General features: G+C 50.8%; 6 protein-coding genes across 6 annotated transcripts; 2 read left to right on the top strand and 4 right to left on the bottom strand.

Moving 5' to 3' along the window:
• Positions 1-870: 870 nt before the first annotated feature.
• On the bottom strand, positions 871-2,212 carry KD926_004934 (legume-like lectin family protein; the record flags this gene model as incomplete). The annotated part of the gene is made up of 5 exons (XM_053098269.1): positions 871-1,317; positions 1,378-1,638; positions 1,710-1,791; positions 1,862-2,037; positions 2,111-2,212. 5 exons carry the CDS (start codon positions 2,210-2,212, stop codon positions 871-873), a joined length of 1,068 nt encoding a protein of 355 aa, XP_052957849.1.
• Positions 2,213-2,837: 625 nt separating this feature from the next.
• Positions 2,838-3,247, top strand: tim13 (protein translocase subunit TIM13; the record flags this gene model as incomplete). The annotated part of the gene is made up of 2 exons (XM_053098268.1): positions 2,838-2,957; positions 3,020-3,247. The coding sequence occupies 2 exons, from the start codon at positions 2,838-2,840 to the stop codon at positions 3,245-3,247; spliced, it is 348 nt and encodes a 115-aa protein (XP_052957848.1).
• Positions 3,248-4,353: 1,106 nt separating this feature from the next.
• On the bottom strand, positions 4,354-5,975 carry pkaC (cAMP-dependent protein kinase catalytic subunit pkaC; the record flags this gene model as incomplete). The annotated part of the gene is made up of 4 exons (XM_053098267.1): positions 4,354-4,381; positions 4,454-4,828; positions 4,883-5,136; positions 5,214-5,975. The coding sequence occupies 4 exons, from the start codon at positions 5,973-5,975 to the stop codon at positions 4,354-4,356; spliced, it is 1,419 nt and encodes a 472-aa protein (XP_052957847.1).
• Positions 5,976-7,485: 1,510 nt separating this feature from the next.
• On the bottom strand, positions 7,486-10,160 carry KD926_004931 (Sin1 family protein; the record flags this gene model as incomplete). Its single annotated transcript, XM_053098266.1, has 3 exons — positions 7,486-9,526; positions 9,577-10,047; positions 10,138-10,160. 3 exons carry the CDS (start codon positions 10,158-10,160, stop codon positions 7,486-7,488), a joined length of 2,535 nt encoding a protein of 844 aa, XP_052957846.1.
• A 627-nt stretch (positions 10,161-10,787) lies between these two features.
• Positions 10,788-14,261, bottom strand: KD926_004930 (replication factor C subunit 1; the record flags this gene model as incomplete). The annotated part of the gene is made up of 3 exons (XM_053098265.1): positions 10,788-11,392; positions 11,456-13,826; positions 14,166-14,261. 3 exons carry the CDS (start codon positions 14,259-14,261, stop codon positions 10,788-10,790), a joined length of 3,072 nt encoding a protein of 1,023 aa, XP_052957845.1.
• A 341-nt stretch (positions 14,262-14,602) lies between these two features.
• On the top strand, positions 14,603-15,446 carry KD926_004929 (mitochondrial 54S ribosomal protein uL16m; the record flags this gene model as incomplete). The annotated part of the gene is made up of 3 exons (XM_053098264.1): positions 14,603-14,666; positions 14,741-15,205; positions 15,274-15,446. 3 exons carry the CDS (start codon positions 14,603-14,605, stop codon positions 15,444-15,446), a joined length of 702 nt encoding a protein of 233 aa, XP_052957844.1.
• Positions 15,447-15,484: the final 38 nt, after the last annotated feature.

Genomic DNA, 15,484 nt, shown 5'->3' with positions numbered 1-15,484 from the left:
TACCCCTGTTTTCTTTTCCTTTGTTATGTACAATATCGACGAGAATGGTTTATGTGAGCTGCCGTTTTAGACAATGTTGATATTACATCCTTTGTTGATGCTGCAGACTATGAAAAAAGGTTGTCATTGCGCTTCAACATGCACAAAATAGACTTCCATTATCAGAAACTCCAGCCCCATACAAAGCCAAGGAAGGCCCTTGAAAAGAGTAAAGACAAAATACTCATCAGAGATGAGAATGAGCAAGAAAAAAAAAACCAAAAAAAAGAATGGAACAGTGAATGGAGAGGCGGGGAATCGAACCCCGGACCTTTCCCATGCTAAGGGAACGTTATACCACTAAACCACATCCCCTGTTCGATATATGTCTTTATTATTCTTTGTTACATGAGCAGGACAATGATTATTAACTGCACAGCATATCTAAATGTCAACCCGGTATCTTGTCTGTCAACAACTTCACTTGAGATGTATTTCTTTCTTCCTTGCTCACGAGACTGTAGCTTATTTGTATATAGTGGGTTACGGATATAAATATCCAAAAATATGGTTGCTATATTTATTTGGCTGGCTTCGTTGGAATTACAGTATTTTATTGTCGCGAGGCGCTTGTATGCGCACATCGTACTAGTGTTGTCCCAGAACTGGACATCCACAAACCCAGTCTACTAGTATATACGGAACAACCATCATTTAACATTTTAATTTCGTCTCAACAGCAAAGAAAAACCAAAGATACAAACATGACATGGCTATGCAAAGAGCGCAAATATAGACGAACCTGGTTGATCTCGTCGCATTTTTTTTTTGGCAATTTTCATTCAATTTGTATAGACCCATAATACTGCCTCCACATACCACCCCTGTCAACTAAAACCGCGAGTATCTCTGCTTAGTCCGGTAAATGGTGTACCCAACGTAAGCACCACCGACGGCAGCGAAGAAGAGAAGAGTCTTGAAGATGAACCAGCCCCAGCTGCCCTTCTTCTTTCCGGAGCGCTTAACGCGGGCGCGGTCGTTCTTGGGGCTGCTGGCGCGCTTGCTGTCGGAGGAGCTGCTTCGGCTGCCGCCGACGCCGTACAGGTTGTTGGACTTGACGGAGATGATGTCGTGGTTGTCGCTCAGCTCGCCGGTCTCGGCGGAGAAGCCGAGGTAGGCAACGGAGGGGATGGCGATGTTGGTGTCCGACGCGTCGAGCTTGAAGCAGTTGTTCCAGGTGTCCTCGGACTTGTATTGCAGGTCCAGCGTCAAGGTCTTGTCTTGGAAGTAGGTCAGGCGGGCCTTGGTCGGGATGGAAGCGCCTCGGAGGCCACGAGCCTATAGTGATCCTGTTAGTATTTGCTCTTGTATGTAACCCGCAGTACTGGTGATGCTTACAGAGCAACCGGCCAGTTCGTTGGCCTTGCCGTCATGCGCTTGGTCGTAGGTGGTCTGTCCGTCGCCCATCATGGCCATGACGTAAGGGAACGAGGTGCCGGGGCGGTTGTTCTTGTATGTGTCGAAGAAGATGCCGAGACCCTCGAAGTTGTCAGTCGATCCGAAGACGGGGCCCTGCGTCGCGCGCTGCTTGGTCAACCACATGGCGAAACCATCGCCGTGTAGGTTGCCGTTGCCATGGATCTTGAATTCGACCTCGATCTAAACGGATGAGTTAGGATTGAGTGCTCGTATTGTAGGACTCCGAGGTCTCGTGTCGAGTCGTAACTAACCTCCCAGTTGGTAGCAGTGAGAGGAACACGCGAGAAGATCCACCCCTGCTGGGACGGACGGTCCGCTGTAAGACGGACATATCTAGTGGTTGGTTAGCCCACACACCGCTCCACCTAGGAAGTATGATGGTAGATAAACGAGGGGCACGTACTTGTCGGCGCGAACTATAGTATCACCGCCAAAATCGAACCAGCGGCTTTGGAAGTCCGAATCCAGGTATGGCTGTAACAATGTCAACGGAGCTGCGCGAAGCGAGGGAATCGGCCCGCTCGAGCCGCCGAGGGCCAAGTATGACAGATGGAGGGGTGGGGACCCACTGGAGCGAGACTGTGAGTTCGAAGCTGAAGGGATTGATCGGTTAGCTGGAGACGTTTGGTCGAGGTTGGCGGTCTGTACGTACTGGGATGCTCTTGACGTTGTCGTCACCATCGTAAGCGTTGGCAGCTGGCAGGCTTGCCAGACCGACAAGGCCTAGCAGCGTCGAAAGCCGCGGGAGGAGCATTGCAAAATGGTGTTCGGTGGTTCGAGACGAAGTTAAATAGGTTGGGGAGATAAAACGATCGTGAAACTCGGTAGGGTTTAGGTAGGTAGTGAAAGACCGACTGCAGCTAGCTCAAGTGTTGGGTTCTCGCGGTTAATATCACCAGGACATCAACAGTTCAGAGGAGAAGTTGGAGCGGAACGTGATTCGAGAAAAGAAAAGAAAAAACAAAAAAACAAAAATAGTGTCGTCGTCAGAAGAAGTAGGATAAGAAAGGAATGGAAAAGTGACGGATCACGGAACAAGAGGAAAACGAAGGAAACCGAGGATTGTGGCGGGAAAGCCTACCGGAACAATTGGTAGTAGTGGACAGATCGAAGCATCCCCGACGGACGGAGAGAGACATGGAAGACAAGTAAGTAAACACTCCTTCCGGTTAGTCTCCCGTCTGCTCCGTGTGGCGCAGGTCAAGCTCCCTCAGCCACACCTTCGAAGATCCTGCCGGAACTCTCGCGTCGACTGTCACGAACTATTAATCCATCCTCTGCGCACTAGACGTCATTCTCCCCCGTGAATTCTCGCTACACCATCAATCCACCACCCTCGTCCCTTTTCTCTCCGAGACCTCACCCCAATTCCAGCAAAAATGGCTCTCTTCGGCTCCGGCTCCAACAATGCGGCTTCCAACCCCCAGGAAGTCAAGACCGCCATCATGAAACAACTGCAGCAGGAGGCCGCCATGAACAACGCCCGGACCTTGATCGCTGTATGCTCGACATCGTTCACCTCAAAGATCTGAATCCGCAGACCGCTAACAGCTCCCTACAGAAAGTCAACGAACACTGCTTCGATAGCTGCATTCCCCGCCCCGGCTCGACCCTGTCCTCTTCCGAAGGCACCTGCCTCTCCAACTGCATGGAGAAGTACATCTCCATGTGGAACGTCGCCAGCCGTTCGTACGTCGCTCGTGTTGCCATCGAGAGCAAGAAAACCGGCGGGGCCCAAGAAACCATTAACATGAACGCCCTGGCCACCGGGTCGAGCGACAGTCTGTAAACGTAGAGGGCGGAGGATGACACAACAACAACCTGGCGGATGCTATGATATAGATTTGCGGTCTTAATGCAGATTTGGTTTTTTTTTTTTTTTCCCCTTGTCGGTCTTAATATGACGGTCCCTTTCCTCTTGCGACTTCGTGTGCGCGGTGCACATTGCTTGTCGACTTCTGCTGTTTTTCTCTTACACTCTTCTTACACTCGCATCCCCCTCGAACGACTCGTCCGGAGCTTTATCCTTGTTGTGTGATGGTACATGTATGATACAGGCAGGTTCTTATTTTATTTTTGTATATCATTGGTCTAATCATGCCAGAGCTGGAGGATGGTAGGTGCTGTTGCATCTACGGTAGCCTAGACGTGCCATAATCAGTACGTTCGGTGCCAATATATTGCTGAAAGTCATGCCGTTTGTATATCCAAGGCCTACTTTTATTGCAATAAAAACCGGAAAAATAATATATATATGTACATTATACAAATGTCCAAACAGAGCAAGACAACCAAAGATCAAGAACCAAATAGCACCAGTATTTGCAATCACTATAAGCAAAACGAATCCCGTAAGCAAGAAGGCACCACAGGATCGAGGAACAAAAGATAATTTACGTCGATGCGGCCTGCCCGCCTCTCAACGGCCAGACCAAAAAAGTTTTCAGCCCTCGCTCTAAACCCACTTGGAAACAAGACAACGGGATAGGTGGTCTATCTTCATCAATCGAGTCCAAAAAAAAGATTAGAGGAATATATCAAAAAAGGAGCCCCAGGACCAAAAAAGAAAACAGAGGGCGAGAGGAAACACAGAGAAACCATGCCACATATATAATAAACAGTATTCCGATGACCTCTCCCAGTAAAGATAGAAAAGAATCAAGTCGGCCAGCGATCATTGGAAAGAAAAACAACCCGACATCACAAGACAAGTACAGAGATGAACAAAATATAGAGAAACCCCACAGCTGCTAATTCGTACCACAAGCAGAAACTGCAGGGCGATGTCATTTTTATGGGTGCAAACCTTTGTTAAGAGATACTGCGTTGCACCCCACCAGAGCAGGCCCATTTATGGTGAAATAGTCATTTCATCATACCTCATTTCATAAGCGATCAAAAGTCGGGGAACAAATGACCATGACTATGGAGTAATGGATTAGTACTTGGAGCCACCGCGAGGATAATGGAACCGGCACGCAGGGGAACAACTTACAGATCTTCACCTTCCTGTCCATATGATTCCGTCTCCTCCGGATAGCGATCGTACTGACTGGCGTCGCCCTGACCACCCCGGATGGGGGGTACGTAGGGGGCATCGATGTCCTTCCTTGCCAGACGGTCCCAGGTGACTTCGGCGAACCACGGGTGGTTCTTGACATCCTCCGAGCCGCCGTGCAAGTTGCCCAGACGCTTGGTGAGATCCGCCGTAATCAGTTGCGAAAGAAGGTCGACCGCATCCGGGTGAAGATAGGGCGGATATTTTACTCTGCCCCGGAGAATGTTTTCATATATCTTGACCGGCGAACCACTGTCCCAAAATGGCGTGAACCCACACAGCATTTCAAAGATCAGGATTCCGAGCGACCACCTTTTGACCAGGTTAGCAGTTTGCCTGATTGTGTGACAGAATAGCGAAGCCTACCAATCCACTGATTTGTTGTAGCCCTTGGAGGACACGACCTCGGGGGCCAGATAGTCGGGCGTTCCGCAGAGCGTCCATGTAATATCCGGAACCTCCTTGGCGAAGCCAAAGTCAGTGATCTTCAAGTGACCGTGTCGGTCCAAGAGCAGGTTTTCCGGTTTCAAATCTCGGTAGATAATCTGCTGAGAATGCAGATACTCTAGGGCGAGGGTAACCTCAGCGGCGTAAAACTTGGCAACCGGGTTGGGAAATCGCTATGATGTGAGAGAAAGGTCGAAGATCAGCATTCTCCGGCGTGCGATCCAGAATCCGAAGCGTCGGAATGGCTCACCTGAGATTTGCGGAGGAGACTGAACAGCTCTCCTCCCTCGACGAAATCCATCACCATGTACAGGTTCCGCGCATCCTGCCATGTACCCCACAAAGTGACCAGGAACGGGTGTCGGACTCGGTTGAGCATGCGTCGTTCATCGTTGGTGTGCTCAATCTGCTTCATCTTGACGACCTGGGCCTTCTTCAGGACCTTGATCGCATAGAAGCGGTGGTTGTGCTTCGACTGCACCAGGTGAACGCGACCGAAGCTGCCGGTACCGAGGGTGCGCTGGAGGGCAAAGTCCTCCAGGGAATATTTGCCCTTGGTGGTGCGAGAGTCGGACCGCGAGGTCTGCTGGGAATTAGCATTGCTTCCGGAGCCGGCGTGCGAGGCATCCTGCTGGGACGAATGGATTATGTTCTGGATACTCGCGGCATTGGACTGGTGCGACGGCTGAGGGAGGCCGGAAGCGGGGCGGGAGGGCGAGGCGTGCGACGCAGCGGATTGCATGGAGGCTGGTTGACCTTCAGCGGCTTTATTTGACCCTGAAGAGTGATGGTGGTGATTAGTGGCCGAGGGATGGGATTGCGAAGAGCTGACGGTGGTCGAAGCCCCGGCGTTGTTGGTGGCGGCGGGCTGGTGGTGGTGATGATGGTCGCCAGCGATTGGTGACGTCTGCGTCTGGGCCGTGGTGGGTGACGAACCGGCTTCAAGCTCCTTGCTGAGGGTCTGCGAATCCTTCGTCCGTCTCTTTTTCAAGAGACCTCCTAGACTAGGCATCGAGAATAATGAAGAACAAGCAAATCATCTAAAAAAAAAAAGAATAATAAATCCGGTGTAGCGCAGCCCCTCTTTCGACTATCAGAATCAGAAAGGAAGGAGGGGGAAGAGCTGCCGTGACGAGGATGAAAGCCTCTCTCTCTCTCTGTCTCTCTTTCTCCCTCTTTTTTTTTTATTTTATTTTTTTTTAGTATTATCCTTTTCGTGTTAGGAATAAGCTTGGGTCTTGTCTTGTCTTTGATGGTTCCGGGGTGGATACAACGGAAACTCCGCGAGTGACTGAGGGCGAAAGGTTCGAGGGAAAGAGGGAGACGAGAGTTTAAAGGGCGGTCAAATAGTTCAAGTTAAATCAACAGTCGTAAGTAGCGCTGCTCAATTGGGCACGAGTCTCCCCAAGCAACAAAGACTGGGGGGGCTTTTTGAGATGGGGATTTCCTGGGCCAAATATTCAGAAAAAATAAAGGAAAAATCCCATAAACATGCAATTGCGACGGTTTAGAGATTGGGGGAACTATCAGGGCCAATGGGGATCAAGTAACGATCATATAATAATAATGGTGATAATAATCATCCATGTTGATTATTCCGGGTTAGAGGAGGAATGAGGAAAAGGACAGGGCAGGGAAGAGAGCAGCCAAGCCAAGCGGGGTTGGCCTCGTTCGCCTTTCCGCATGGCCTGCATCAAACAGTCGGACACCTCGCATCTCCTACATCACCAGCATACTCCTACTGACATCCTCCGTTTACTACACCCCGATACATGACGAATGAGACCAGTCCTCAACAATCTCCATGGATTAAATTGAATTATGCTCCCAGTCCCCCGGTAAACTTGCCGTCAGTCCGACCAGCGATCACGACTAATGAAATGATGAAGTCATTCACTCCTCCATGCAACCCGGACTCCGGCAGACACCAGAGATAGTTTAGTGCAAACTTCTCTCCCAACCATGGGTCGCCATTCCCACTTGATCATTACTCAGTCTTCCGTATTAGTTAGTTAACTAAGTAAACTGCGTGGTGACCTCATCACCAGCATGCGCCCGATTTTCTCACGGGTGGATCGGTGGAACGCCCCCTCCCCGCTTCGGAGATTCGTCCTCTGCTGGGTTCCATCCGTCGCAAAAGCTTCTCGTCCTGATTGCATAACTTTACATTTGGATGTCCCTCGTTGACTCGAACCTAATTCCATTCAGACATATATCTACCGCCGAAACTGCATAACCCAAATTTGTTTGAGATTCGGCTCGTACCGCATTGTTTCCGTGAGTCAAAAAGGGAAAAAAAAAGGTGCTTGGCCAACGCCGATGCTCCATCCCGCTGTAGTCCATGACCACCCAACATGCACTCAAAAGGACGACCAGTAAAGAAAAAGAACAGAAAATAAAAGGAGACAGAGGCAGGGAAACAAAGAGAGTGTTTAAAGAAAAAGAGAGAAAAGAATCTTCATAGTACATATACGGAGATTTCCCAGGACCCGGCCTGCAGCGGATACCTTATGCTTTATGTCTTAAATGCGATAATGCGCCATATTCTTCTTAATCTCATCCACAATCTCAACCGCTTCGAGGGCGTTGCGCGCCTCGAAATCGTATCGCTTTTGCTCGTTCGCATCGTTGCCCCGTAGGACCACCACCCGGAAATTTTTCGGATGCCGTCGACTGACCTTGCACCCGACCACGTCGTTGAAGCTGATCGATCGCGTTTTCGTGTCGGACGCGGTCTTGTTCGTATCCCCCGGCATGATGTGCAAGTAGTCGTTGTCAAACGTCAGGGTCCGTTGATTCGACGCTGTAAAGGACATCGACTGTTTGCGGTACACCAGATACCGCCGGTAGTACCCTCCAATGAGATCCTGTTGCTGAGTGAGAGGATGAAGCATGCGCTGACCGCTCTTCTTGCTCTTCTTGCTTTCTTTGCTGGCGGGGTTGTTGTTATCGACTAGGAGCGGAGCGTTCGGGGATGAGCTCCCAGGGGAACCGGTCAGAGACTGCGGCCCGAATCGTCGGCGCACGAGGTCCAGGTCGGTGATGTTGCCCAACGCCTCGACGGTACGGTCCAAAGGCGCTATCGTATTCGAGCCCATCACTCGGAGCAGGTAATTGCCCTTGTCCAGTCCCCACCGGTTGCACACGGAATCAAGTACCTCGGCGATGTAGCTATCGGCAGACGTGTTCATGGTGGTCGATTGCGCAGAGCCCTCTAGGTTAATAAAGCGGATCTTCAGATTCTTGGTAACCCCCATGCGAGGGCTAGCATGGGAAATAGGCACCGCTGGCCGATCGGCCGGAGTAAGAGTGTTATCATTCAATGCCGAGGAGAACGGTTGCCCTAAGATCGGGTTCTGACGAGGCATTTTGTTCTGAGCAATTGGCTGGCTGGTGGGAGCTGGAGCCGAAGCCGAAGCCGAAGTATCGGCGCTCTCTTCTGAGGGCACGGCCTGACTGTATGTCGGGAAACTGCGTTCATTCTCCTCAAACTCGGCCTGAGAAGCCTCCACGAGAGCAAATTCGTCATACTGCTTCCCGCGAGACCGGCCTCGGGCACCGGCCGCCCGGTTGTTGTTTGACGTGAAATCGGCGATGGGAGACATTCGTCCAAGCGCCGGGAAATCATATTCCACTTCGCCATCTTCGACCATGCGCAGGGTCCATCTGTTGACGGTTAATTTGCTGCGCTCGATAGGCGGACTGCACCCTTCCTCCGAGTATCTCCAAAGAGCAAGGCCGATAGCCTCGGCCACTATAACGGGTGCTGGTTGCTCCGCCAATTTGGATTCTCGAGCAATTGGAAGATCCAGCGGATCTTCAGGCTCGGCAGAAAATGGTACATATAGCTTGATGTTCAGCATATCGGCTAGACCTTTGCCAGAAAGGACGGCGAACTTCTCGACCGGATTTGTTGGCGCGCGTTTGCGCGCGTTGAGAGCCGTAGAAAGTAAACTCACGGGCTGCACTGTGCTAATGGGTCGCGGCGGTGGCAGATCTTGCAATTCAGGTGCAGGGGTTTTGGGCTTCCTCGGGGATGCGGTTTGCGATCCCGCACCGTGTTGTAGTCTGTGCATCAGCGCAACGGGTGATGAAGAGTCTAAGCTGCCTGTTATACCAACACCTCCCAGAAGAGACGCCGAGCCGGCCGTGGCATCGAATTCCGAAGATAGAGCAGAGCCCACGGATTCAGCTCCCGAGTCCTCTGCTTGCTCATGTAGATCTTCAATCGTTCTATTGCCGGCGAGTCTTCGCCCTTTACCCAAAGGCTCTATCACTTGATCCTGACCGGAAAATTGGATTTGGCGTCTCTTGAAGGACGGATCCATCTCGTTCTCGGAAGACAAATCACTGCTGGTCGTTGTCGTCGTATCTCGTCGCGGACGTTCACCGACCGAAACCGCTGTGCCCAATGACCCAGTACGGTAATGAGTACCGATCGTAGGTTGTGACGGAGACGTAACCATGACTTGCGGGCCTTCTTGACGATCAGTTGTACGTATTGGCGATGATCCAGCCCGTGTTCGTATCGGCATCTTGGGGAATTTGATCTGACGAGAAGCTCTGCGAGAAGTCAGAGAAGGCACCAAATCAGCAGTGGTTTCATTACCGACCTTTGAGCACTTTCCCCATCGTCGTCACTTTCGTCGCTGAGATCACTACTATCCTCATCGTCATCCTGTTTCTGCTGCTCTTGTTGCTGGCGGTCTCTTCGATGCGTTCTTTTCCCAGCACGCCCCGGAGGCCGTCGTCCGGTTACGCCCGCGTGGCTTTTGCCCGTGACCATGCCCCCTTCCTCATCGTCCCCGCCGTCGGCGAGCCCAAATCGTTGCGCGTCATTGTCGTACTGAGCACCGATGTTATAATACTCGGAGGATACAGCGGCCGTAGTAGGAATGGGAGGGGAGTATGTTCGTTTAATAGAGGCTGCGCTTTGAGCGTTTGGGTTGGTGGAGGCCGAAGACCAGCCTGCCGCACGGAACCCGGGTGTGTTCAGGACGGAGTTATTCACGTTGATAAGTCGGTCGCCTATGCCGTCTTTGATCGTGGACAAGTAGGATGTGCGAAGCTGCCATATCGTGAAACTAAAACGCGTTTAGCCCCCAATTTGAGTTATGTGAAGATCCAGGGAGGTCAGACGGCTAGTGATGCGGAGCAAGCATCTTAGAACATACTCTTCGTTGTGAAGCAGAGACATTTTGTAAGCGACTGGCGCTGTATCGCGCAAATACAGGAAAAAAGAAGATCAAGTCAAGGAAATGATTGAGCGATTTGTGGCTGAGAGAACAAGGACAGTCTCGTCGGCGCTCGAATGAGCATGGCCTCAGGTGCGGCGTAAATTGGCTAAGAAGAAAGTCGCAAGGGCGTATGGAAGGAGTGAGTTCCCCCTAAACAGGGCCAGCCTGATGAAGAAGAGATGATGACAAGAAGAAAAAGGGATTTGAAAAGAACGGTGAAAGAAGTCAGAAGCCAGATTGAGGTGTTATCCGTCAAAGCGGGAGGACGTAGTGAGCCGTGGCGGCCTGGTGGCTCCGACAGGAAAGCAATCTGCAATTTCTCTGCAGATCAGCCAAGACAATCTTGATCGTCTCCAGACTAATATTAATTTAACTCTAGCTGAGGCTCAGCCTGACTGCAACACCGATCATTGGATGTCCTGGGTGAATACTGAGGGAGGGAACAAAAGGTAATACAATTGGAATTAATCATTTCCGACCACATAACGCGCTACCATTAAAGGATACATGAATAAATGCAGATTACAGTTCAACCCCAACAGTCGGGATTGATAGAAGATCACCAGAAGATCACCAGAAGACACGCCTCAAGTGGCTTTAGCCTTGGGTTTTCGGCCCTTGCCCTTTTTCGGTTTCTCTTCGTCGTCGATGGAGTCATCATTGGTTTTCTTTGCCTTCTTCCCCTTTCCAGCACCGCCCTTTGCGGTTTTCTTGGGTACTCGGACATACTTGTCTTTTTTCAAGTCAAGTTCTTCACTTTCGTCATCCTCTTTAGTTTCCTCCTCCACTATTTCTTCGTCGGACTCTTCAATGGCATCTTCTATGTCAGGTTTCTCCTTCGGCATCTTCTTCGGAGCAACAACATTGCTAGCCTTGATGAAAGGAAGGGGATGCGAGCGCTGGTTGTAGAGTCGTGTGAACGTGGCTTTTGTTTGAGTTTCCAGCTTGACCTTTGACTCGTCCATTGGACCAAGCCCAAGCTCGATGAGGGCATCCCAATCCTCGCGGGTAAGGAAGTAGCTGTCCATAAAGTCGATGACATCGTCCACACTGTCCTTGCCCTCGACCATTAACCGGCGGACCAGTTTATCCCAGATAAGAGGTAGGTATTGCTGCCTAATTTCATCGCGGTCTGCAGAAGAACGGAGACGCATATGGCCCTGGATTTCTTTGATCTGTCGCCAGAGTTTTCCTGTGAAGTTCATATTAGTAAGATGAATACAAAATTGGGGGGGGGGGGTAGTCTTAAGCATACCTTGTTTGCTGTTCTGTCCTAGCCAGCTAGTGAAACCAGGACGTTCCATCATGTTGCCATACGAGAAACTTGCAGGCCGGACAAAACTGAAGACCGCATGTGTTGGCATCAGACTCCATTGCTGTTGTGAGCCATGAATCATTTTGTCAACGAGATCACCGTCACTGATACTTGTCGCCGCATTGTCCGCCAATTCGAGCAGCTTCAGCTTTTGCTCCTTGCCTTGATAACCACCGCCCAGAGTAGGCTTGGTCCTGAGATAGTTTTCCTGGAGCATGAGATAACTGAACTCGTGGTCGTTGAAATAAAGTTCAATCTTGTCGTTCAGCGTAGACTTTGAACCGGGCGAGAACATCTGTGCGTTCAAAATCTTCGAGACGATGTCCCAGGGCTTCAGAATAACGTGTTTTTCCCAAGCCTTGGACATTTCACGACCTTTTTCGTAGTTGAGATTCTTTTGGTCTAGCTTCACTGTCGAAAGCATGTTGATGACCTGTCGAATGTCGGCGTGTGTTCCCTCAATGAGACTGTCAAGAACTAGCGGAGGAATTTTGAGGCCCTCTCTAAAACAGATGGTCGAAAGTCTGGACCTAATTTGTTCTGCTGTCGGGCGTCTGAAAGGGAGCTCAAAAGCAACATGATCAAAGGGCTTCATTTTCGGAAGCCTTCGCTCGTTACAGATAAGAATAAGCGGGATCTGTGTTTTCTTAGCAATGGAGGCCAGCGCACCCACGCCACCGCGATCTCCAGCAGACATTCCATCGACCTCATCCATGATTAGCACCATATTTTTCTTGGTGCTTTCCACCTTATTACCAGCGCCTGAGAAATAGCCCTGCAGAGACGTCGTGTCCAAAACACCGTGAAGGCCAGTCTCGACCAGCTTCTTACTTCTTGTATCACTGGCGTTGGTCTCAACGATATCAAACCCTTCAAGCTTTGCCACTAGATGAGCTGCAGTTGTCTTTCCAATACCAGGGGGTCCATGGATCATGACAGAGCGATAGGTCCCAGATCCATCTTTCCCAGGCTTTGAGAAATTTGACTTGGCATTCTTCCGCCAATTGCGAAGCCAAACCTGAAGTTTTTCTACAACACCCTTGTTGCCGCAAATCGTGTTCATCGATGTTGGTGCATACTTGGTAGTCCATAGCAAATCATCGGTTTTAGCGACGGCTGTATGAGCGGTACTTGTTTGAGCGGTACTTGATTTGGCGGCGGCTGCTTTAGCCTTGCGCTTTTCTTCTTCTTCCATCTCAGCAGCCAAGGCACGGATTTTATCCTCCTCCACCTTCATCTTCGCTTCGTACTTCTCGGCCGCCTTGCCATCTCCACCATTGGCTGGCAGCCGTCGGATGAGCTCGAATAATCCCTCTTCGTTGATTGTCTTCAAATTATGCTGCTTAATCGTCGCAAGTTTTTTGGGCCCTGCGTCGTCTCCTAAAACAACATAGCTTGTTTTGGAGCTAGGAGCCCCGGTGACTTTACCACCATACTTCTTGACCAGTGCCTGCCCTTCGTCACGGCCTAGGTTGCTGAGGACACCAGTGAAGACGAAAGCCAAACCCGCAAGGCAGTTCTCTGCACCAACTGGCATTTCAGAACTTCCAGAGTCCACAGGATCCCGGGATCGCTGGGCCTGAGCGGCGAAATTGAACTTGGGCTTTTCCCCTGACTGAGGCGGCGGCGAAGGGGGCCGGACTATCGGAATGCTGTCGAAGATGTCTTGGATCTCTTTGCTCTCAGGTCGGTCGTCTGAAGGAGAGGCCTTCTTCCTCTTGGCTGCGGGGGTGGAGGATGCTGTTTTGGAGGGAGCAGCTGCCTTCTTCACTGGACTGGGTGTTTTGATGTCTTCATCCTTACTTAGGACCTCGGATTTTCGCTTCCGCCCAGGCCGTGCTGCTGCCGACTTGGATGCTTTGGTCGATGGTGCGATATCTTCCATGACCACGTCGTCGTCCGATTCCTCAACGGCTCGTTTCTTGCGTGTCGACCTGTTCGAAGACGCTTGAGCTGGTCTCACCGCAAGCTCCTCAAAATCGCTATCGTCATCGCTTTTCTCGGCTTCCACGTAGTCGTCATCTCCCTTGCCTGGGTTTCGGAACTCTTCTGCGTGAATGTCATCGCCGCCAAGCTCATCGTCATGCAGTACTTTTGTAGACTTCCGCGTAGATTGACGAGGTTTCCGCTTAGGAGACTCTTCGACCGCCGCTCGCTTCTTCACTTCCGGGGATTTCTCGGCCTTGCGACTGTTTTTGGGGGCATCGGGGGATGGCTCGGATTCTTGGACCGGTGCGACGGTACTATTCTTAGCAGGCCGTCCTTTCTTCTTGCTTGAGGCGAAATAATCCGACGTGGTTGTTGGTTTGCCCTGGGAGGGTTCCGGTTTCCTTTAACAAGAGAAAATAACATTAGAAAAGATTGACGGCGGCAATTAAGGGTTTGAAAGACCAACGGTTTGCTAGGTGTTTTCGGTTTGGGGCTTGGAGCTTTCGCTACCACCTCTTCTTCATCCTCACTATCATCCACAACTTTTCTTCCACCTGTTTTTATCGTCAATAGGAAAATCGAAGGTATGTCTTTGGTATTAGATCTTACGTCTTTTTCTGGGGGCGGGTTCCTAATGGAGAATAAGTCAATTGAGAAGCTTATCAAGCCAGGTTTCTGACCATAACAACATGAAAAATGCTCAAAATGGGTAAGAACAAACCTCTTTCTTCGCAGGCGATTTCGTAGGCTTCGCAGGAGAGCTGTTGGAGCCTTGGCTGGACTTCCCGCCAAAAAAGTTCCTAATATCAGCAGGCATGATGATTATATCAGTAAGACCATGACTCGAAGTGCTAATATGAACACCGACAGTCAAGTATGACTCCGTAAAAGCTTCAACAACAGTCCCTCGCAATGACAATGTCAGTCCGTTGAGCGCGATAATTCTCCAGGCAGCGAAACACGACGCGCTCGCTCGCCGCCTACACGGGGAGACGTGATCTAATTAGCTTATATAAGCAGAGCGCCGCTGGCACGTGCGCAGCGCTTCTTGCCCTGTTGGGATGGGGAATATCGGACTGGCAGAAACGCCGATGCTCAGAGTCGCTCCGCTTCGTCCATCCTTGTTCAATTGGTACGAGACGGTCGTGAGCATCCAATATGGCAATGAGACCACAGACCAAGCTCTTTTCGGGGCTCCAGATGGCCCTTTTCCGGCCCACGTGTTTGTCTCCCCCCACGATAGAAAAGATTTTCTCTTCTTCCGCGGCGATTCCAACTGACTGATATTTATCGCAGGCTTAACGACGCCCTCGCCGGCCCAGTCGCTATCACGATGCTTCTCGACGACCTCGCCAGCCCTTGACTGGCTTACTCCGAAGTTTATGGAAAAGTCGAAATCGCCCAAGGGTCGTCCGCATGTCGCAACTGGTGGATCTTTCCGGGGTACAACTGTAGTCTGGGGCGACTACGGATTGCGGATGAAGGACCACGATCGTCGACTGCCCGCCAAATCGCTCAAAATCGCAGAGGAGACCATTAAGCGACGTTTGAGAGGTATGGACTACACACTCTACAAGCGTGTGAGTGCCAATTTGGGTGTCTACACCAAGGGTAATGAACAACGTATGGGTAAGGGTAAGGGAAAATTCGACTACTGGACGGCGAAGGTTCCCGTGAGCAGGATTGTGTTCGAGCTCAAGGGTAAACTGCACGAGAAGGTCGCAAGGGAAGCTTTTCGATTGGCTGGCCACAAATTGCCCGGTATGATATTATACCACCACCTACAGAACATCTCTGTGGCGAGTGCTAATTATACAACCTAAATACAGGAATGTGGGAATTTGTGCAAAAGGGAGATCCTCCCGTCGTAGGAGTGACGAAGCTCGGCAACGGCGTGACTCTGGAAAGTCTCAAGCGGCCACGCAGAAGCCCGGCCTTGGACACGGAAAATATGGACACGCCCCCCAAATCGACCTCATCTAGCCCCTCCGCCTCTCAATGAGCGTGGTCACACCCATGCCATTCTCATCATGTCATTTA

The sequence above is a fragment of the Aspergillus affinis genome (genome assembly GCF_023601865.1).
Source record: "Aspergillus affinis strain CMG 70 chromosome Unknown NODE_23_length_327850_cov_86_924445, whole genome shotgun sequence".
Classification (NCBI taxonomy): domain Eukaryota; kingdom Fungi; phylum Ascomycota; class Eurotiomycetes; order Eurotiales; family Aspergillaceae; genus Aspergillus; species Aspergillus affinis.
The sequence above is the reverse complement of the archived record's forward strand: the minus strand, read 5'-3'. Positions and strand labels throughout refer to the sequence as shown.